This window comes from Aulostomus chinensis, chromosome 15 (assembly GCF_037954235.1).
Source record: "Aulostomus chinensis isolate RoL2024-O1b breed Wild chromosome 15, RoL_Achi_v1.0, whole genome shotgun sequence".
NCBI classification, from domain to species: Eukaryota; Metazoa; Chordata; class Actinopteri; order Syngnathiformes; family Aulostomidae; genus Aulostomus; species Aulostomus chinensis.
The window spans coordinates 4354759-4377517 of NC_141334.1; the positions used below are offsets into that span (position 1 = coordinate 4354759).

The following is a 22759-nucleotide window of genomic DNA, read 5'->3' on the forward strand; positions in this document are numbered from 1 at the left end:
TCCCAGAATGGAGTCGTGAATATTTAATGACATCCACGGTAAGGTACAGAAGGAGAAAGCAGCAGGGAAACCTGGGGTGAAGAGTGTAGAGCGGACAGACGTGGAGGAAGCCTGTCAGGAGGAGGAGGAGGCAGGATGGAACAGAACAGCCCAAACAGTCTTTGGTGCAAACCTCTGCAGCTTTTTTTAAACAATTTTAGGTAAATAAAACACTTGCTGCGTCACGTTTACGCCTGCAGGTCTATAACAGGAAGGAAACTCTGTTCTCCTCAAGTAAAGGTCAGATGCACCCCTCCCCCATAGGCCCTGACCACCATCACGGCATTATCATCGATACAGTTCCTTGACTACCGTCTCAGTTCCAGAGTTAAGCACCACCTCGCCACGTCATGGTCTTCAGTGTGGGTGAAGCACTCTTTCTTCTTTTTGGAGGATAATTACAGTGGAAAATAAACTCCATTCCTTCCAACAATAGCAAAAGGTCCAGTCGTGTCGAGTCACATCAGCTTTTGTGTTCTTGCCCATCGAATTTGGACACAGGCGGCTCCGTATCGCACTGCAAAAATCAGCGTTTCTTCTTCTCATTTTGTCGAACTGAAACTTAAAACACTTCGCATTTGAGGGTATAAAGTTTAAAACACTCAAGTAGAAGTTTGAGCCGAGCAACCAAATCACTGCTCGGTTGGAATATTTGTACTTTCACACAACTTTTGTTGACTCCTACAGCGGGAGCAGACTGACAAAACATGATAAATTCATACAACTTTTCAACACTTGAACTTTGAACAGAAAGAAATGAGAGAATGGAGAAACGGGGAGTTGTTTACCTTTTACTCTGGAGGAGAATTGCCAGTCTTCTCTTTACGAATGTATCGCCTGTCACCTGTGGACTTTGAATTCACAATTACAGCGAATGTGAGATGACAGATGCTCTTCTGATCAGCCGGACCAATCATTTCGTGCCCTTAGGTGACAAGTGCGATGGCTACGCTGTGGCCTGTCAATCAAAATCACCCCCAGCGTTGGCTGATCCGATAAAGCCAGAAAAACAGGACAAAAGCATGCGAGGTCATTAATTGGTTAATTGATCCTCACCTGCAAATCAAAAGTCTGAATTATTAACTGAGTAGATGACAGTGTTGAGGAGGAGCTTGGCAAAAGAGTGAGATTGATTGGAGGAGGGTGGATGCTGATGGGTTGTTATGGTGATGGAAGTTCTTGCAGCGCGATAATGGAAGGCTCGTCATTGAACAGAGGAAAGTATTGATTGTTTGTTTGACAGCTTTACTGCCTCTCTGCCTGCACAGGATTGTACTACATACTGCAATCATTTGTATTTTTCAAAAGACTTTTTTTCATAGATGATAGATGTGTCTTTTGTCGCTTTTGATCAGGTTTTGTATCCTTCTCCATTAGCTTTGCCTGCTAACACATGATTATGTTGAAGTCATGAAACAATATTAGCCAGTATCTCTCAACACTCACCAGCGGAGCTGATCAGGCATGCGGACCTTACCTGGTACCTGAGGCTGTTCTTGGGTCGGATGTGTGGATGCTGGAGCCCAGATACCGTCATGCTCCCTGGGCCAGTTCACCGGACCCACGATCTCAAGCTGCAGCTGTGACGATTGATACTGGCAAAAAAAATCAACACACATTTTTATAACGGATGGAAGCAGAATTTGAGGGATTTCAAAGATACATCACCAAGGTTCTGGCTCGGTCTCAATTTCATAAAAAACCTCAGTGGCACAGAGCAAACGTCAATTTCAAATGCAAATTCAGATTTAGAGTATTTTGAAATGCCTGGAGGAAACATAACAATTGTTCTTCCAACTGTTGGTTGTGTCGCCACACAAGGAGAACATGAAGACAAAGGCCTGAGGGATAAAGACCTGTGGTGTGTCCAGCAGCCCGTCTGGTTAAGCCTTACCTGCAGCCATGAGACAGCATATGGCACATGGAGCAAAGGATCAGTAAGTAGTGAATACTATCCTGTTACTCTGTGGTGATATAAAGCTAGTTGTTGTCGCTGACAGCAGCTGCTCATGAATGCTCCGCTGCAGCCAGGCTGTATCGAGAAGCCAGGCCAACATGTAGATGTTGAATTAAGTATCTGGGAATAAACTTGATGGGGCGAGAAAGAATTTACTCTGAGCTAAAATCTTAGAAGAGCCAGTGTTGAAAGTTTAGCACCAAAAAACAGACAAGATGAAGAGGGAAAGGAATGTTTTGATGAACAAAGCCAAGCTGCTGTTTTTAAAGGTGTATCAACCTGATTTTTTTTTTTGTCAGTTTGTTTCAATCTTTTGGTTAATAATTTATTTCTTATCTTTTATTTTTAACCTCCAAAAACCTTTTGGTCACCTTTCTTTCACACACACTCTCGGCAGCTACTTGTTCCCCTGTGTAACTGGATGAAATGCAAGAGCATAATGCACCATACTGATATCGGACATGTCAAAACACAGCAAATTACCATCCCATCAACTGAGACCTGACCTCAAGTGCATAACGTCTACACTCAGTGTTCATCAAGTCCCGTCATTCATCGCTGCATAATGCGTTTAGCTGCAGTCTTCTCTAAGCGTTAGTCTACTTCTGCCCTTGTTTCCAGGGTCAGCACGCGTTTAAAATGAATCTCCAGAAAAGTGACAAATAATTGCCTCAGTGCTGCAAATCCTTCCGAATTGACAAGTCCAGCTCCTGGTCTGGTATCACTACTGCCTGTTTAACTGGAGTTAAAATCCACAGAAGAAACTAAATGCATTCAGCGTAATTTCTTTTCAATAAGCAATACAGGTGCATGTCACTAATGCAGCACATACGTGGGACACTGCAAGCTTTTGAGTTATTAAACGCAATCAGTTTTATCATTTGTAGATTTGCGTTGTGTTTTAAGTTCTCACCTTTTAAAATTGTAAGAAAAGATTATTTTTGTTATTTGGAGAGTTCCTAATTCTGATGTCCAGCTACTTGTCATTTGGTTTGACAGGTAGTGTACAGTGGGTTTCATTTTATTTGATTTTATTTCATTTAGAGTAGGTTAGTGTGTGATTTAGAGCACTTCAGCTGAAACTCCTTCCTGGTCCAGAAAACCAGAGCAAGTTGAGAAGCTGACAGCCACCACAAAGCTGAAGCTGAAGGGTACAGCGCTCCGTTGTGAAGTTATGCTTTTCTCTCACGTTCCCTGGTGTGTTGAAATGAAGTGCACTAGCATAATGCACTGTATCGATATCTGGACCTGTCGAAACCCAACAAACTAGCATCCTTCCGTCGTGGAGAGACTCCCTAAGTTTTGATCCATAAATCATCTGCACTCGGCACTCATCAGGCCGCCTCACTCACTGGAGCATTAATGCGTTTTGTTGATATCAGCATTTCAGAAGCCATTAAGACGAGCAGAGAGCATTGATAGAAAAATGAAAGAAGGGTACAGAAAGTTAGAGACCTTCCTCACATGTATTGATGATGCCTGAAGGTTTGCATTAGATGCTGGAGTCAGTTCTGTTATTTTTTGTTGCTGATGGGTTTTTTTAATGACACAACCAGGTTTTTTGTAAGACCGTGCCTGGCGCCATAGTGGAAAATTTCAACTCAAATCATTTACGTTTTCTGCTGATTTGTACAGTAAGTACAAACTATTCTAACTTCCAGAACTGCAAGTAGAATGACGCTCTGAGACTACAACATTGACTCAACAAATCCTCCGACTCGTACTGCTACAGTGTTGAAGCAGAATGTTGCAGCTGCACTAAATCCATCCACATTCACACGTCCGAACACGTAGTATCCCGTATTAAAATATCCCATCACAACAGCTTTCTCCAGTCAACAGCCTCGAACATGACCGTCCACCGCTCCCTCCACCTCCTTGTGAAGATTTTCCTTGAGGTTGTGAGATTTCCTACCTTTCTGTGTTCATAATGTTTATGGCCACTAGATGGCATCTGTCACTCAAACTTTAATATTCATTTCACCTCTTGCATTTATCTGCTGGATGTATGGCTTTGCTGCATGAAATAATAACAAGATGAAAGAAAACATCTCTTCCTAACATGAAGAAATAACATTTACAAGCAGCAGTTAGCATCTTTGGGTATGAAAGTTGCACACGCGCAGAGACCGGGCGACGTATGTGCTCCCACATGTAAATAAATACAGCACAAGCCAGCGAAGAAACCTCCCACACAATCACATAGCGGCACATAGCTGCATAGAGAATCACAGGCATGTTTACAGACAGACAGACAGGGCAGACAGATGAATAAATGATGCGTGTGATCTATAATGAATGCCTCTTGTTCATTACACATTCTCTCATTCAACAGGCCATTCCACAAACCACAGTACTGTCCTCAACGTCTGGGTCCTTAAGTGGCTGATCAGAGGGCCCCCCTATAAATAATGGTGAAGTTGGGGCGAGAGAAGGTACATGACATTCCACCTGATACTATGTCGTAAAAGCGGGTATGGTTTTATAGTCTTCAAACGCAATAAGCATCTATGATCTGAGTCAGACAAAATACACCTTGGAGTCGCCGGTTGACCGTGAGGCAACCTGTGATTGTCGCCGTGGGAGCAGCCAATGAATGCTAATGTAGTTAGCGTTTAGCTGCTGAGAAAGGAAGCTAATTGTTGGAAAACCACCTTTGACTGAAATGAAAAGACAGGTTTGCATGTGGGTGGGGCCAAATTTCTCTCGTTCATCATTTTTTGTTGACCGTGTGTTGGTTGTGTTCTTAGCTGTTGTTTTTTTGGGGGGTTATTTTTCCATCTTAACCATATTTACTGTATTCACATATTTTCAAATATCTCTATTGTATTTGTATGCTTTTATTCAGTTTTTCTTATTTCTTATTCTTTTACAGTATTTGTAGCCATCTGACATGCATTTTGAGGGTCTTTACTATTCCTGACACAGTGAAATATCTTTTTTGATGAATTTGCTTTTTAATAATTTCTTCAACAAGATATCTTTTTTCTTTTGAGAAATGTGTTTTCACTTGATGTGGCAGCCATATGGATTACTGGCAATCTGATATCTAATATTCCTCATATGCCTTGTAGGATTTTGTGCACACTGCATGTGAGGAGGCGTGAGGCTGAGACTGACATATATTCAGTGGGCAATTGACCATCTAGTCGTCACTGAGACTGATGGAGGAAAGACGGGCTAAAAGAGCAGCAGGCTGAGGATTAAACAGGAGAAGCTCACAGATCAGAGGGGGCATTATAGAAGAGAGAGAGGACTGGAGGGGAGGTTAGCGCCCTGAGGGGAGAAAAGATGGAGGGAGGGAATGGGGAGGAGGGGCTGGTAGAGGAGTTTTTGCTGTTTTATAGGTGCTGCTTTATAACCCCTCTCCTCTCCTCCTCCAGCCCCCTGGGTTCCCCCTCCAGGCACAACAGATGATGATTACAGCTCTATGTATGGTTCTCACAGTGTCCAGAAATATTAGCGGAATCTTATTAAGACATTGGAAAAGTTTGACTACGTGTTGTTTTTCATCATTTGACTGGAATCCTGCTAAAAAAAAAAAATCCCACAAAAAATCATCAAATTATCCACAAATATGCCACGTCAACCTGAGCGTTCCACAGGTCACGTCGGACAAGCAGAATCGGAGGAACTCAACGCTGACGTTTTAGCCGAAAACCCCTCGGATAATGAAACATGAAAGTGACCCTGCCTCCAACACATGTGTGTTCGTCACGTGAATGAAACTTCACTTTGTCCGACCGGTTTGCTTCAGATGCAACGAAATATGAAACTGCGGAACATGAAATCACTGTTTGTGTCTGTTTCCAGTTATTAGCGTGACCATGGCCCGCCTCAGTAATCTTCCTTTTCGCCCCAAAAACCAACTTTACCATAAGCATAGCGCCTGGTCGAGGTATGACAAAGTGGTATTGTGAAACCAAGCGTCACAAAATGCGCGGATTACTCACGAATCACTAGGAACACTGAGACGCGTATCAGTATCTTGATTATTCTTGTTTATTTATTTTTTGGATGAAGTGAAAGCACAACTATTCAAATTTAAACTTTTCAAACAAATACCAGGCAGTAATGTCAACAACCACACAATTATCAGAATATTTCACTTGTAACATTTGAATCTTTTTTTTTTTAATTATTCATTCGTTCTACATTCTCAGTTTCAGTGACCTGCAGACACCCACACATTCAGACACACACTTTTTACACAATGCATTTAATATGGATTATCATAACCCGGTATATCTGTCAGCTGTCAGGTCAGCAGGGGCAGGATGTTTGGGGTCATCTGGAAAACAAGGCTTCCTTTCTTTAAAGACCATAGCAACCTATGACCCTTGTAACTGGGTTCCCGCTGGGGCTGATGGGAGCAGGACAATAGGACCTGCAGGCCAGCGCGCTGCTGTACAAGTGTTACAGCGCCAGGCATCGTCCATGTTACCATACGTTCTTGTCTGGATCACTTAGAACCAGCTTGACTGAACGCACACAAACACAAGGTCACATCAGAGGAACTTAATTAGTTCCCATTTAATTGGAGGAATAATGGGATTTTCAAAGCTTATTGATTCAGCTTTCACTCGTCGTCTGCTCCGATGAATCCGAGCAGAGAGACTGAAAAGCTTTCAGAAGCCGATGGACATGACAGTGATATGAAAGTGAACTTCTCAAACAGGACTGAGTCTGAAATCTCTCCTGCAAACCAAGCAACTTTCCATGCTGGAATTGTTCCTCTAACTTTGCTGTTGTGAAGTGGAGAGATTCCTCCGTTTCAGGGCAGGATGCTGCTTCAAAAAGCCATGCTGTGGTTTCCACCTCTGCCGTTTTAGTTATGATACGACACATTCACTTTGGCCACAACCGGTTTAGTAATTTTGGCCGCATCTTTCCCTTGTTCTCCCTTTTCCAGTCCTCATCTTGAGTCTTGTCTTCCTCCTTGTTTGCTTTCTGCCTCTTCTTTTCCTCTTTTTCCAGCTTCTTTTGTTCATTCTCCATTGCTTTCTGCCTCTTCTTTTCCTCCTTTTCCAGCTTCTTTTGTTCATTCTCCATTGCTTTCTGCTTCTTCTTTTCCTCCTTTTTCTGCCTCTTTTCCTGTTTCTCCTTTGCGTTCTGCCTCTTCTTTTCCTCCTTTTTCTGCCTCTTTTGCTCTTTCTCCTTGTCCTTTTGCCTCTGTTTTTCCTCTTTCACGTTCCTCTTTGGGATCTCCTTGTTTTCCACTGCATTTTTTGAGGCGTTCTCCTGAAAAGTGAGAGATGTTAGTTCAGTGTGTTCTCATCTCATGGCTACAAATGAACCAAATAATTTGTATTTAAATCCTAATAATCAGCAAATGTTTGGTACCGACCTGAAGTTCCTTATTTTGATTGGTCAGGACTTCGATCTGTGCCCGCAGTTTGCACCACTCCTCTTCCATTTTGTCGAAATTGTCTTTCCATTCTCGCTCTTTGGCTTCAATTCCTCTGGCTTGCTCTTTCGCTCTTTCGGCCATCTCCCTTCGCTCAGACTCATAATTCTCTTCAGCAGTCAGGAGGTCCATTTTAGCCTTAATGACTTGATCCTGCAGCTCATTCCGCTCTTGCTCCCATTTGATCTCCTTCTCCTTCATCAGCTGAATTTCCTCATGCAGCTTCTTGTTGTCGTCCTTCAGGCTGAGCCCATTTTTCTCAATCAGCTTCATCACAACTTTGTGCTGTGCCTCCCGCTGTGCACGTTTAGCTAACCTGTTCTTAGCGGCCTCCTCCATTTCCTGCATGGTTTCATTTTGCTCCGTCTTTGGAATATTTTGATGGGCAGAGGCCTCCAGCGACACCTGGAGACAATAACTGGGTTTAAAAACAGTCCTTGGAGGCTGCCCTTCATGTTTTGCCTTTTGAAATAAGGTGAGCTCACCTTCTGAAGGGTCTGCAGATCCTGCTTGGCCATCTGCAGATCCGCCAGCATTTTCTGCTTTTGCTGCTGCCAGCTGATATCCTTTCTCTCTATTAGCTCCGCCAGAGCGTCGTTTCGTGCCGCTCCCTGCACACTTTGAGCCATGATGAGAGAGAGGTCATCCTTTAGATTCTGGAATTCTTCATCTGGCTCTGGAATCTGGACGTCCTCTTGCTGAAAGACACAAATGTACACTCAGAGTTTGAATACAGTCCTTGAACTTTGAATAAGTAGAGAAAATAGGTCCTTCACTTTTTACCTTTTGGTGTGGCGTGGTCTCCTGAGCCTTGGCCAAGGTCAGCAGGTCCTTTCTGGCTCTATTTAGGGTGTCCAGTAACCTCTGTTGTTTTTGCTGCCAGGCACTGTCCTTACTCTTCATTTGCTCCATCAGAGCCTTGTTTTGTGCCTTCATCAGGAAACCTTGAGCCACACTTTCCTTAATGGCCTCCTCCAAGTACATCATCTTCTTCTCTTGCTTCCTCTTCTTGTTCTCTGTGTTCTGCTTGTCAGAAGCCTGTGACTGTGAGACACCGTTCCATGTTTAAAAACAGTCCTCTAACTCAGGACACACAGAATGCAGGAGTTCGTCATGTTTTACCTGTTGAAAGGACTCTTGGGCCCCTTTTAAAGCCAGCAGCTCCTGTTGGACCAAGGAAAGCTCATTTTGTAGTTTCCGCGTTTCTTGCAGCCTCATGACGTCCTGCTTCCTCCACAGGTCAGTCAGACCACGGTTTTGAAACTCCATGTACTGAGTTTGAGCTAAATTCTCCTGGAGGGCATCCCTGTAGGCCTGCTTCTCTTCATCATGCCTCCTCGGTTTTATATTCTGCAGGCCAAGTAACTGAAATACACAAATACACGTGTACTAACAAAGCCCTCTAACTTTGGATACATAGAAGAAGCAGAGGGCAGAGGTCCTTCAAATCTTACCTTTGGGCACGAGATGGACCCATCAGCCATCTTGAGGATGTGCAGGCCTTCTTCGGCCAGTTTTAATTCTTCCTGCAAACACTGGTTTATATTCTGCCAGGTCTTATCTTTTGTGTGTATTAGCTCCAACAGCGCACCATTTTGGGCCTCGAGTTGAACATTTTGAGCTAAAATGCCCCAGAGGTTCTCCTCCATGTTCTCCGTCTCAAACTCTTGCTCTGCAACTTGAATATTCTGCTGGGTAGACACAGATTCACATGTGGGGGTTTAACACAGATATGTAGATACAGAGTTTAGACGTATACGGATAGAATGTTCATGTATATTTTCATGTGTTTATGTGCTTTATGCTTTAGAGAGTATGGCTCCACCTCCGCTCTGTTGGAGGTAACTTCTGTTGTGGTTTGGTGTGATGTATGACTTGTTGAGAAAAGGTACCTCCACTCTTGATTGGTCCTGATGCTCCATGCCTGATCAGCTGTGTTGAATGAACAATGAATGAGTTATCTCAGCTTGTCCTATCAGCCCGACGTCCTTGGCGTTCTCGCAGGTTTCCTTACAGCGTTTCTCATCTCAGCTCGCCCTTTTGTGTCATACATGACGGCAGTTCCCTCCCTTTGGAGGTCGGAATTCTGGGCCCGCGCTCAGAATCTTCAGATTAAAGACGAAATTCTTTGGCTACTTGTGTCACTGAACCGTTTCCATGGGAATGAACGGAGTTCTTTCTGCATTCATGCTGCAAATCTGTGTTTTGCTAGTTGAATCTTATTGCTTCTCATGATGCGATCAGTAAAATCTCACACGAGCCATGATCTTTTTTTTAACCCCATCCATGTAGTTTTAACATGTTTAAAATATTACCGTCATGTTTAAACAAGACTTTACCTGTTGCACTGTGACATCATCTGGACATTTCAACCAGCTTTGTTGTCCATGCTGATTAAAGCATCTCGAGCAGTTGATATGGAAATATTTTAAGTGTGTGTGTTCCCGAAAGGTGTATTCAGTCCTACAGTCCTGATTCCCAACTCATCTAAGACCTATTGATACATTTACTGTTGAAATCTTCTTTTGCCAAGTGATCCATCAGTTTTTCCGTTAACCTCTAATGTCCCATCTGCAACTCTTCGTAAAATCACTTCAACTCTTTGAATTTAAACAACAGGTTTTCTTCCGGGCGGGGATGGATCGGCCCACAAAATCCTTTCTTCCTCCTGTCAGTCATTGTTCACAAGACCAGAGGGATCAAACTGACACACTCCTCTGATAACTGACAACTTTTTGTGGCGTGTGGCGCTATTCATTGTTTGAAGGTGTTTGTTTCGGGGTGTGTTTGCGCGTCGCGCGCACACACACACACACACACACACACACGCGCGCCAAGAGGCAACAGGTGGGTGTATCAGATGGCACGCGTGTGTTGAGTTGAGCGGGAGATTCAAAATGTTGAAAGGTTTGTGCTTGTGTGGAAGCGTGAGAGTTCATCACGAATAGACTGGATTGAGAACATTTCAAAATGACCTCTTTGCGTTTGTCTAATAATTTTATTTTTTCTCTAAAGTCACTTGCTGTTCCACATAAAATTGTCTCTGAAAACTACAATCATCTGTGGCAAATTACTCAGTACTTCAGTTAGGACAGTGCAGTCGTTCCGGGTATAAATCTGCCTGTAAAATAAAGCTGGCTTGTGGTATTCAGCAGTTTTTTTTAGCAGCATTGTTAAAAGGATCCTCAACTGTTAACAATATTGGCCTTAATTTCCTGTTATTACTCTCTTCTATTAAAATACATTATTGGAAACACAAACTTTTAATTACTTTCAATATCCTCTGATGAGATTTTTTTGGTCAGGGATGAGCATATCGAACGGGGGACGTAATGACACCTGAAAACGTACTTTTATTGCTCCTCACTTTCTTTTTTTTTTATTGTATCAACAGTTTCTAAGAACCCAGACTTATTTTGTGTGGGTCATCCGTCACAGAGCAGCCGTCAGTGGGATGAATGCAGTTGTCTTTATACATCAACAGGACAAATTCAGTTGAGGTTTTGGTACAGAACTCACAGAGAGAGAGAGAGAGAGAGAGAGAGAGAGAGAGAGAGATTCCTTCTTTTTTTAAAATAGATAAGTGCTTTGCAGTGTGTGTGTGTGTGTGTGTGTGTGTGTGTGTGTGTGTGTGTGTGTGTGTGTGTGTGTGTGTGTGTGTATACCTGTACTTCCTATTGTGCCCTGATGGCTGCCGTTTGGCCTGAGGCCTGCCAGATAATGCGGCGTGGATCTATAGCAGCAGCCACATCTGTCTCTGTTCCGCTGCTCTCAGACGAACCTCCGACTGCTGCTCTCGTTATCATTATTGACCCGCTACTTTCTGCGTGGTGTCTGTCGCCGTCTGTAAAACAACTGACCAACTCAGGCCTCGCAGCCATTTACCCCACAGGATTTACTCCAAAAGATCTGCGCCCCACAATGATTAACTTTTATTTTGCAGGAAACTCTTTTTGACGGCAAGGCATTATCCTGCTGAAGCAAATCAGATGTTCATCTCCATATTCTCCAGTAAAGCCTGCAGACTTAGAACTGGCAATAGTTGAGCACAGATGAATTAAAACCTCTGTGGGCTTGTGTGTGTGTGTGTGTGTGTGTGTGTGTGTGTGTGTGTGTGTGTGTGTGTGTGTGTGTGTGTGTGTGTGTGTGTGTGTGTGTGCAGAATGCATTTGTATGTGTTATTTGTTCAACATAAATCAAGGCTGACGACTCTGCTGACACAAACTTAACATGTAAAGAGCAGCTATGAATAATGCATGCGCTCTTATTTCAGCAGGAGCCACAGTTGTACTTTTAAAACATGTGAACTCGTCTTCATCAGCAGATATCTCAGGATTAGGTAATGCCTCAGTCAACAGCAGTCATTCTAGTGAGGCCTACAAAACTACTTCATCCCTGTGGCGCTGTACTGGATCCAAATCCCATCAGATGATGTCAAGCACAACCAGCAGATCGAGGTCTCCTCTTTTCTGGCGTGCCCCCATGGCTACGATCTATTAGTAAAGTGAGGATTCATAAGTCTGTCAGTCTCATTTGTGTCGGTCGCATGTTCTTTTTCTCCAAAATCTTCTGAGGAGCTTTTATTCCTGATATTTTTAAGGCTTTTCTTTGGTCCTTCATACTTTTGATCTTTCGCCATGGAACTGAAGATAAAACAGGAGGTTGTGATGGAGACTTAATCAAACACTCGATCTGAGATGCTTCACACCAAAAAAATAAAAAAATAAATAAAGGGTAATTGTGCATTTTTCAGCGCTCAGTTGCAGTTTCAGATAATCCGACACGGTGATAAATCACTGGCATCATTGGCGAGTCACAGCCATGATGGATCATTTGAATCAGTGCAGTGTTACTAATTATCCATCCTGTGAGTGTCAACACCCATAATCACATGTGCTGCTTTTGAGGCGAATGCCGATATGTGAAGCGCGTGCTAAAATGTTGGGTGCAGATTGCATGCAACCACTATTGACTGACCGATCGCGAAATGTCTGCAGTGATTGTGAACCAAAGCCTCTGATGTGACTCTGCAGGTGGGATGAATAATGGGTTTGTTGTTTAAAACCAATTAGCCAACATACAAAAGAAATCACTGGAGTCGCCATTAAAATTGAAAAAAAAAAAAAAAAAAAGAGGGGGAGATTCCATTTTTAGTGTTTTGAGGGAGCGATATGCTGCCCCCTACTGGGTCGGAGTGTGAGATATGAAACGCTAACTTGTGTTATGATGATATTGTACGGCTAAAAGAGTCCTGACTCACAGTTGCGAATGTGGAAGCTGTAAACAGGGATTTAATAGATTTACATATAAAATAAAATAAAGTAATTCTCACTGTAAATACTGCTGAGATGGAAACGGAAAGGTTCATTATCAGCAGGGGCTTAAGTTATGTGGGAAGACATCATTGTATGAGGGACGTTTGCTCCATACAGCTTTTAAATCCACCGAACCCAGGAATTTCCATGAAATAAAGGTTCTGGTTAGACTGTGCGTTTCAGCTCCACTTCCTGGAGTAAGTCTTCCATCCAGTTTCTCCGTTCGTGTTTCAGCAAATTCTTTACGCCAGGAATGAAGACGACTAGCAAACAGATGAATCATGACCGTCAGACATGTGCAGTGCAAAACGATAACTGGAAAAGGCAGTTGCACAGGACAGTGACTGTCTTCGGGATTAAGGAGTTTCTTACCGGAACGATATTTCCAACCCAGCGTTATTTAAAAATCAATGTGTTTCGCGGCAACTGACCTTTTTGTCATCACCAGCGAACTTATCTCTGCTGTCAGTAAACATATAACATCCACATCTTCAACCATTCTTGTCAGAGAGGTAAATCACGTTTCTGCAGCCAGGTTTCTCTCAAACGATGGCAGGAACTTGAGAAACTTAAAATGGCCGACAGTAACTGCCACGGTGTGTGTTTCTATGGTAACAAATCGCTCCACTGATCGGAAATGTGAGATCCCAAAGGAGAAAAAAAACAACGTTTTTTTTCACAGAGCAAGGTTGATTTCCTTCAAACTCGAGGCTTCTACAGGAGCAGGTGAAATCGTTTCGCAACCTGCTCACCTGTGGTGAGTCGATCCAGGAGGGTGATGACATCGAAGCCGATGATCAACTTCTCTATGGAGAATATAAATGGGATTTTCACCTCCGACACCAGACAGGTTTAGCGCTGCGCTCTCATCACATGCTGGTGTGACCCTGCTCTGAGAGCCAGGACATGTATCTGTGTCTGCACTCAGAGTGGGACTCTCTCTCCCTCTCTCTCTCTCTCCCTCCATCTATCTCTCGTGTCCCCTGTGGAACCTTGTCACCAGGTTGTCACAACCGGCCTGCAAACACAACACAGCGTCACCCTCGTCGATCAATAAGTGGAGACGGGAATGAATGAGGTCAGTGAGAGAGAGAGAGAGAGAGAGAGAGAGAGAGAGAGAGAAGGAGAGAAGATGGATGGAGACAAGTCACCTCTCGTTTGTTCTCCTGTTCACTCTCCGGTCTGATTACCTGGATCACAGAGCACACACTCCCTGTGGGGCGCGCGCACATACACACACACACACACACACACACACACACACACACACACACACACACACACACACACACTCACAGACACCCATGGACAAACACACATACAGCCACATTTACATACACAGCAGGGCAAACAATCAATTTACACCACTTAGTTGGTCATTTGTACTTCATTGTTTTTTTTCGTCTTCACTCTTATTGATTTCACACACAGTAAATTGAAAAGAGGAGAAATTAAATTCCATTTCCAGACGCTCAAATGCTGTATAGACCATTACAGGTCATTCAAAATACTAATATACAGTATTTCTGTTTGTTTACACTTGCCTCTAACTGTTGTGTTACCAATTATTAGCTGTGAACTACAATTAGCTTTTTACAATGTCTTCTTATTTCCAGATTAGTGATGCCAAGGAGTGTGAATGGTTGTCTGTCTCTATGTGTTGGCCCTGTGATGGACTGGCAACCCGTCCAAGGTGAACCCCGCCTCTCGCCTGAAGGCTGCTGGGATAGGCTCCACCCCCCCCCACCCCCCGCAACCGTGAACAGGGTAAGAGGTAGAAGATGGATGGATGGATGGATGGATGGATGGATGGATGGATGGATGGATGGATGGATGGATGGTGATGCCAAAGCATTTTCTTGTCCTCTTAACCTCTTACTTCAATGTCACCTGTATATCATCTCAAATGGCTTTAAATGTCAAAGGATCACATTTTTCTTCTTTCAGGCTTGGATGTCGACATCAAAGCTGCACCCCTGTCATTTGTGATGAGTTTTAGATTGTTATTTTTTTGCTTCTAGCAGGAAAATTACACCCTTAATCTGAATCCCGCTTACAAAACCCAGATTAGAAACATGTCACCTGTTGGAATTTGGGTTGAATCATTTATTTTGTGCTGTAAACTTCAACAAAGCATCAACCTGCATGACCTTCACCACCCGCCGGTGTCTTGATACAAACAATTAGGAAGGACTGTTATTATGTACCAGAGGTTCAACTGTCTGTCACTCAACACCTGCCTCTTTCTTTTTGGGCTTTCCGTTCGTGCCCTCGTCGACAGACTACATTACAGAAGCCGTCATCTCGCTCCCGGTTTCTGCCCTGCACTGTCTGTGTGGGTGAGTGTTTGTGATATGTAACAGTACAATACATCATTCATGCTGTCATCATTCTTTCATGCTGGAGGGCAGTGTGTGTGTGTGTGTGTGTGTATGTATGTGTGTGTGTGTGTGTGTGTGTGTGTGTGTGTGTGTGTGTGTGTGTGTGCGTGTGTGTGTGTGTGTGTGTGTGTGTGTGTGATGTTGCCCTGCCTCGCCTCCTATTTGTTTGTTTGGACATGTTACATGAGCGCAGGTTCAGGGGGAAGCCGTCCCTTCATCGCCGTGACACCGCAGGATCCCAGCAGACGATCCATAATCTCTCGTGGTTCACACGTCTTACTGTTAAGACATCTCCTGCCCCGCGACAACTTCTGGCGCAGCTGTGAATCGCCCTGAGGCAGCAGACCGAGGATGGACTCTGTAGACGATGGAGATGAGGGAGGACTCGCAAATCCCTCAGCTCTTCTTCATCGCCTGTGTTCTCATCCCATGTCATACCCTCTGACCTTCCAAGGCCCAACGTCCCTTGAATCAGTTGGCTGCATACTGCGGGTCGGTCAAAGAGGTAAAAGTTTAATATTTAATCTTTTTCATCGTGTGCAATACACACACACACACACACACACACACACACAGCTCTACCTATCCTATTGCCCCAAAGCAATGAGTGACAGATACATAGTACCATATGAAAATTTAAAAATGGAACAATGACCCTCTTTTACACACACACACACACACACACACACACACACACACACACACACACACAACACAGGCTGATGTTGATTGACTGCTTGACACTGTGGGATCTTTTGCCTCAGACCATGAAATAGTGATGCTGTGATCCACTCCTCCACTTCTCTCTGTCCAGTCCTTGATTTGGACTCATGATATGGCTGAAGCCTCTTCATTCCCCTCCTCCTCTCTTCCTCCTCTCATTCTCAGCTCATTCTACACTCTTCTCCTCTCTTACCGTCAATACCTTTCACCCCAAAAAATAAATGAAAAGATGCACGTTTTACATACATTATAGGACAAGATGAGTGGAGTAAGTATCAATTTTATGCTCTAATCCAGAGACACTGGTCACTTTAGGATAAATATGTATTCTAGCTATTTACAGCAGACTTTGCTATTTGATTTTTGTTTGCACTCATCAGTTAAACCCTCTATAAAAGCTATGAACAAATGTTGTAACCACAATGATGTTCAGAATCGTCCTCCTCCTCCTCCTCCGCTTATCCGGTTGGTCCGGGTGGTGGGGGCAGCAGGCTCAGCAAGGAAGCCCGGACTGTCCTCTCCCCAGCCACTTCCACCAGCTCTTCCAGGGGAATCTCGAGGTGTTCCCAGGCCAGCCAAGAGATATAATCCCTCCAGCGCATCCTGGGTCGGCCTCGGGGGCCTCCTCCCGGTTGGGCATGCCTGGAAGACTTCCCGAGGGAGGTGTCCAGGAGGCATCCTCACCAGATGCCCGAACCACCTCAACTGACTCCTCTCAACATGGAGGAGCAGCGGCTCTACTCTGAGTCCCTCCTGAATGACTGAGCTTCTCACCCTATCTCTAAGGGAGAGCCCAGCCTCCCTGCGGAGGAAACTCATTTCGGCCGCTTGTATTCAGGATCTGTTCTTTCGGTCATTACCCAAAGCTCATGACCACGGGTGAGGGTTGGAACATAGACTGACCAGTAAATCGAGAGCCTCGTCTTTTTGCTAAGCTCCCTCTTCACCACAACAGACTGGTCTAGCACCCGCATCACTGCGGATGCCGGCCCAATCCGCCTGTCAATCTCCCGCTCCATTCAACCCTCACTCGTGAACAAGACCCCAAGATACTTAAACTCCTCCACCTGAGGTAGGACCTCCCCCCCGACCCGGAGTGGGCAAACCACCCTTTTCCGGCTGAGGACCATGGCCTCAGACTTGGAGGTGCCGATTCTCATCCCAGCCGCTTCACATTCGGCGGCGACCTGTCCCAGAAAGAGCTGGAGGTTGTGGCCTGATGGAGCTAAGAGGACCTCGTCATCCACAAAAAAGCAGAGACGACATCCTCCTGCCACCGAACTCGACCCCCTCCACCACCTGGCTGTGCCTAGAAATTCTGTCCATAAAGGTTATGGACAGAACCAGTGACAAAGGGCAGCCTTGGCGGAGTCCAACCCTCACCAGGAACAAGTCCAACTTACTGCCAGCAACGCGGATCAGAATCTCACTCCTCCGGTAGAAAGACTGAACGGCCCTTTGTAAGGGGCCATCCACCCCATACTGCTGGAGAGCCCCCTCCACCACCCTAGCAAGGGTGAAGAGCTGATCCACGGTGCCACGACCAGGATGAAAAACGACATTGCTCCTCCTCAATCTGAGGTCCGACTATCGCCCTGACCCTCCTCTCCACGTTCAGAATCACCGGGCAAAAATCTGAGGTCATAAAAGGTGAAGTCAGAAAAGCTCGGAGAAGAAAATAAGGTGACACCAGAGGGAAGGGAGGGCACAACGAAAGAGACTGAGGAAGGAGGACAGTGGGACGGGCAGGAAGCAGAGGTTCTGAAAAGAGAGAGACCAAAATAAAAGCAAGAGACTGAACAGGAGGAATAAATGAAGACAAAGCAAAAAACACTGCTTTGTCTGGACAAACCCAGTCCCAAAGCACTTGTTGCTGGAGCTTCGGAGGATCCTTATTCCAAATAATTGTGTCTAACTTCTCATTTGATATTGTGTGAGTATTTCGGAAGATTACACAAATCCAATAGTCTGACAACACTCAGTCCAGGTGTAAAATGACACAGATTATAACATCATTAGCGAAGAAAACAGAAATATTTACTCATTCAGCTCTGGAGGGTCTAAATGTATTTAGCCTCTTTGCCGGATACAACTCTCTGATTTCCTTCAATCGTCTTGTGTTGGAAACATCCAAGAATTATCATCTGTAAGTAAAAGGAAAGGTTTAAATACATTCCTGAAGGATTAGTGAAATAAATAATTTGTTCCTTTTCCGTTTCTCCGCTCTGATAAAAGCATGTTGGAAAAGAGATCCGCACTCGCCCAGAGGCCTGCCGAGGAGCACAACATTACTTCTAGGGGAAGAGGGATGGCGTGCTTGTTTTCATGTGGAGGAGTTTTGAGGGTGAGCCAGAGATCGAGCAGATCAAGGCTCCGCTGGCACCTCTGCAGGACTAATTGGAAAAAAAAAAAAAAAAACACTGAAAAACCATCGTGCTGATGTCACTGTGCTTGCATGTGTCCTTGCACCATTCTGAGCCTCTGTTAATGTCCGTTTGTTATAATCCTGTGTGTGTGTGTGTGTGTGTGTGTGTGTGTGTGTGTGTGTGTGTGTGTGTGTGTGTGTGTGTGTGTGTGTGTGTGTGTGTGTGTGTGTGTGTGTGTGTGTGTGTCTCAGAGGTGTAGTAAAGTCAGGGAGTGGTGGTCTGGGGAAAGGAAAGGCAGACTAATGGATATTAGACTAATGGGTGGCAGCAGGACTTTTCAGGCAATTAGAACAGGAAAGCGAGAGAGAGATAAAGAGAGAGAGGGAAAGAGAGAACAAGGATTGGTGTTGATGGACCCGGAGTGACTGCTACCACTCAGACCTCTGGACTAATGATCATAGCTGATACATCCCACCACCACCACCACCATCATCATCATCGTCATCATCATCATCATCATCATCATTGCTGGACATTCAAGTGATGTTCACTTTAAAGACTGAAACATCGACTGGCCCTGCCAGAACATCCTAACAGACGGGAGTCGTTTGACACGACAAACCTGAAAACTCCAGGCTTGCTTTTGGGTTTCAACCGATAAACATCAACATGCGTCACCATAAAGTTGCAGCTTCGGTCCCTGAGTGCTGCACGGGACTCTCACAGCTCCACAGAGGAGAAAGGTTGTTCTGTATCTATTATAAGAAGGCTTCTTTTTTTGCTCAAGCAGGCCATGAATGCATCAGGAAACCACCTGTTAGCTGCCTGGCATCATTTTCATTTCTGCTGCTGCTGCTGCTTCCTGGACTAAACACGTCCTGCAAAGGTGAATGTCCCCCAAAAATTCAATAATTAGCAGTCATTTGGATTGAGAGTGACCCACACAATCTAAGCTAGTAAGCTAACGCCGAATAGCGTTTCCACAGAAACGACAAATGATATTTGCAGAAGTGAGCAGAGGAATAAAAGAACCTCAAGAGCAGCGTAGCCGCTGGACAACAGCAACTTTATTTGTTTCACCTCTGCAGGTGCGGTGAGTTCAGGATCCCGACGTCTCCAGCAGTGCAGAGCCGGGCCAGTTTGGTTAGCGGGAAAGGTTTTGACACTTGCATTAACTTTCATTACAAGCCCTGAAATGCTGGATGCAATTTTAATGAAGCCTTTTCATAAACCTTTATACTAATGAACCAAAGAGCCAGTTAGGGTGGTTTATTCACACCAGAGGCAGGAAACACTGAGGGCAAGTTTAGAAACATTAGATTCCACCGCAGTCACAGCAGATTATGCTGTTATTGTTGTTGGGGTGGGGGAGGGGGGCGATCAGTGGTATTAACAACATTATTTCCTCGGCGTGTATTTGCATGTTAACTCAAATATCAAAATCTGTCAACTGTTTTGTTGAAAATGTTGTTAAAATGGAGAAATCGATTCCTCTGACACAGGAGGACTCATTCGTAGAAGATGGAGGGGAAATTAGACCTCTGGTGCTGCGCGCAACAGATTTGTTCTGACCACCCACCCATCCATCCCACATGGTGGGGTGACCTTTGATATTTCACCCTGACCCACTTTTTATGCTATGGAAATTCAGTCGGCGCAGTTTTGCTGCTGGAAACTGATCCATCCTAAAATACAGACGCCAGATGAAAGTTTGACGAGCTCAATATGATATTGGCTGTAGGTTGTGACACCTGGAGCTGGGAGGTGGCAAACTGATTTTGGTTACGAGCACTCGAGCGTGTCATTTCATGGCATTTCAACCTGTCATTTGAGGGCCCGTGACGTATGGAATATCTACAATATGGAAATCAATTTTTGCATGGCTGCATTAAATATATTAAAGTTAGTGTACCTAGAAAAAAGCAGGTTGTGAGGAGTTTATTTCAGATTACTGTATGTTGACTCTAAATGCGATGACCCCTGAACCGAGTCAAGCTGACAGAGACTCTCCTGGTTCTGTGTCTACGACCCTGCAAGTGTTAAACCCCAGATTAGAGCAGTTGCAATAAATGTTTTTGGTTTTGTTTTTAAGTTTCATTTAATGATGAATTTGCTTCATCTGTGCTTCCATTAATGGTTTTGGCCGTTCAGATTCACCCTGACAAAAAAAAAAATCACACCATCACCCCCCCCCCCCCCCCCCACTGCCTCTCTCCTGTTAATTTGCTTGATGATGTTTTGATTGGAAAAGGTTGTTGAGCTCATTAGTGTTTGGGGTGTGTGACTGTGCATGTGTGGTGTGGTGTGTACCCGTACATGCGTGTGGGTTTGTCTCACGTGTTTCTATGTAAATGCTTGTGTCTTAATTATTGGGAGGTGGTATTATTTGGACATCATGTCAGGAGATTTGCTCTCCCAGGGCTTTTCTGTCTGTCTCCATCTTCATTAAGTGAACATCAGGTGCAAATGAGCCCAGAATAACTTGTCCCTAATATAAATGTGGCTCTCTGCCAAGCAGAGGAAACTATTGAGTGGCAGTCAGGCGTTGACACAGAAGTCTGACTTCTACTGCCACCTGCTGGTGACTTGTGTCCCCTACAGCCTCCAGTGAGCTTCGTCTCAGTTTACCTCTGCTCTCTGCTGGCTGGAGATCTACACTGAAGGAGGCTCATGATCCTCCTTCAGCAGCCTTTCAGGGGCAGGAGCTGAGGGTTCAACACAACCACAGGTGGTAGGAGAGAGCGAGAGAGAGAGAGAGAGAGAGAGAGAGAGAGAGAGAGAGAGAGAGAGAGAGAGAGAGAGAGAATTTAACATTAATCTGTTGTCAGAATTCCTCACATCCAACTGCAGGCTCCAAAAGCATCTTAAAATCAAAACCTCTTTTTCCTTTCATCCTTTCATCCACGCGGACGGAGGCGGACTGAAAAGCCTTGTAGAGATCAAAGTCGTCAGTCCAGCACCTCACACAAGCTCCAACTACGCAGGAACCCTCATGTGGACAAAACCCACATCCACGTGTGTGTTGAATGTTGTTTCTGCTGGATGATTATATTCTACTTTCAGATCTTTGGGTTAATCTGGAATGAAGCAGGTTTATTGACTGTGTGTCTGTGGTAATAATTAAGCTCCCCTAGCAGGCACAGCTCACCTTCAGACGTTAGCCTGCTGGGGAATTCTGGTCGTCTGACATCCTAACCTACATTTAATCAAATACGTCTCTTGCGTCTCTTGTCCTCCGTCTCTTGCGTGTGGAGGGTCTCTGGTTCAGGATTTACTGTGGGTGCAGCACACTGAAAGAACTGGCTGATATTTTGCGTGGGTCATTTTAGAGGCAAAAGGAAAAAAAAAGATTTTATTTGTATTATTTTTACATTTCTCTTAACTTGCAGCGAGGAACATTTCATGCAAAATCTTTTTTTCTTGTTTTGAGCAACACATATGAGCTGTTTTGAAGTCCTCCGTTCATTCTTTCCTCTAAGAGGATTCATGTAATACATCTAAAATTCAAATGTGCTCTTTTGTCAGGGTCCTCTGCACTTTTAAAGCCCCTAAGGCCTCGAAATCCCTCCACTGGCTCCCCCCTCACAGGTCAGCCCTGAGGGTCGTTCATGTAATCATTACCTCATCAGATCCGACTCGCTCTGCAGCTAAAATGTACCCCAGGCTGTAATTTACTATACATGTAAAGTGACTGCTCTCTTTATTTTTGCGTTTTGCTGACATAATGATTTAAAAAAGAAAGTGTTTGTTTGTTGCCTTAGATAAGCAGGTGACTCACAAAAAAAAACATTTCAAATGTAGAACCAACTTCTTAACTTTGAAAACAAATTTTGAAATAAAAGCCCTCTTAAAAGAGGCCCCCTCCAACCACCCTCCTTCCTCCGTTCAGTGTCATTGGGTTTATTTTCTTCATATCACTGACTGGCAGGTGGAAATCAATTTGAAAGGTAAGATCTACAGCATGAACACAACCACAGAGACACACACATCACTCACCAGTCCCCCATCTCATCTCTAGCCCCTTTGACCTGAACCAGCACTCTCCTCTCATAACCCCGCCCACCCAGTGCTCACCAGTCCGGGACCAAACGCACCCCCGTGAGAGAAGGCTGAGGTAGGCAGGCGCACAATATGAGTGTGGGTCCCGGAGGAGCAGGGGATTAGTTGGAGTCTCTCTGGAGGGGTCATTAGGAGGGTCTGATTATCTCTGATCCTCACACTTACACACACACACACACACACACACACACACACACACACACAAACACACAAACACACAAATATATGTGCATTGATCCATCTCAGTCAGCTCACATCTGTTTACCATAGGACCTTGCAGGAGGAAATCTGACACCTCATCACTTCAACCTGGAAGTATGAGTGTGTGTGTGTGTGTGTGTGTGTGTGTGTGTGTGTGTGTGTGTGTGTGTGTGTGTGTGTGTGCGTGTGTGCATGTGTGTGTGTGTGTGTGTATGTGTTCATGCTTCTGGTAACAGCTGCACCATCTTTTTCCTCCATGTAAGAGTGCGTGCATGTGGTTCTTCGAAATATTCATGTGATTGAAAATCTCC

General features: G+C 44.5%; 1 protein-coding gene across 2 annotated transcripts; it reads right to left on the bottom strand.

Moving 5' to 3' along the window:
• Positions 1–6047: 6047 nt before the first annotated feature.
• On the bottom strand, positions 6048–9584 carry LOC147248373 (uncharacterized). Of its 2 annotated transcripts, none has more exons than XM_086226395.1 (7): positions 9296–9584; positions 8858–9091; positions 8526–8768; positions 8187–8447; positions 7889–8101; positions 7344–7808; positions 6048–7237 (listed from the first exon to the last, which is right to left on the bottom strand). In XM_086226395.1, the coding sequence occupies exons 1-7, from the start codon at positions 9323–9325 to the stop codon at positions 6845–6847; spliced, it is 1839 nt and encodes a 612-aa protein (XP_086082521.1). In that variant the 5' UTR covers positions 9326–9584; the 3' UTR covers positions 6048–6844. The 2 variants fall into 2 exon arrangements, with proteins under 2 accessions (XP_086082521.1, XP_086082520.1); XM_086226394.1 differs by having other exon boundaries at positions 6050–7237; positions 8858–9094; positions 9296–9583.
• Between the last annotated feature and the right edge of the window lie 13175 nt (positions 9585–22759).

What these genes read in the sequence shown, in the direction of transcription:
- LOC147248373 (XM_086226394.1), bottom strand. Translation starts at nt 9,325, where the DNA reads ATGGAGCATCAGGACCAATCAAGAGTGGAG. An exon ending in AGGACCAATCAAGAGTGGAG is followed by an intron (nt 9,095 to 9,295) that starts GTACCTTTTCTC and finishes GTGTCTACCCAG; the next exon opens with CAGAATATTCAAGTTGCAGA. An exon ending in AGACCACGCCACACCAAAAG is followed by an intron (nt 8,102 to 8,186) that starts GTAAAAAGTGAA and finishes TGTGTCTTTCAG; the next exon opens with CAAGAGGACGTCCAGATTCC.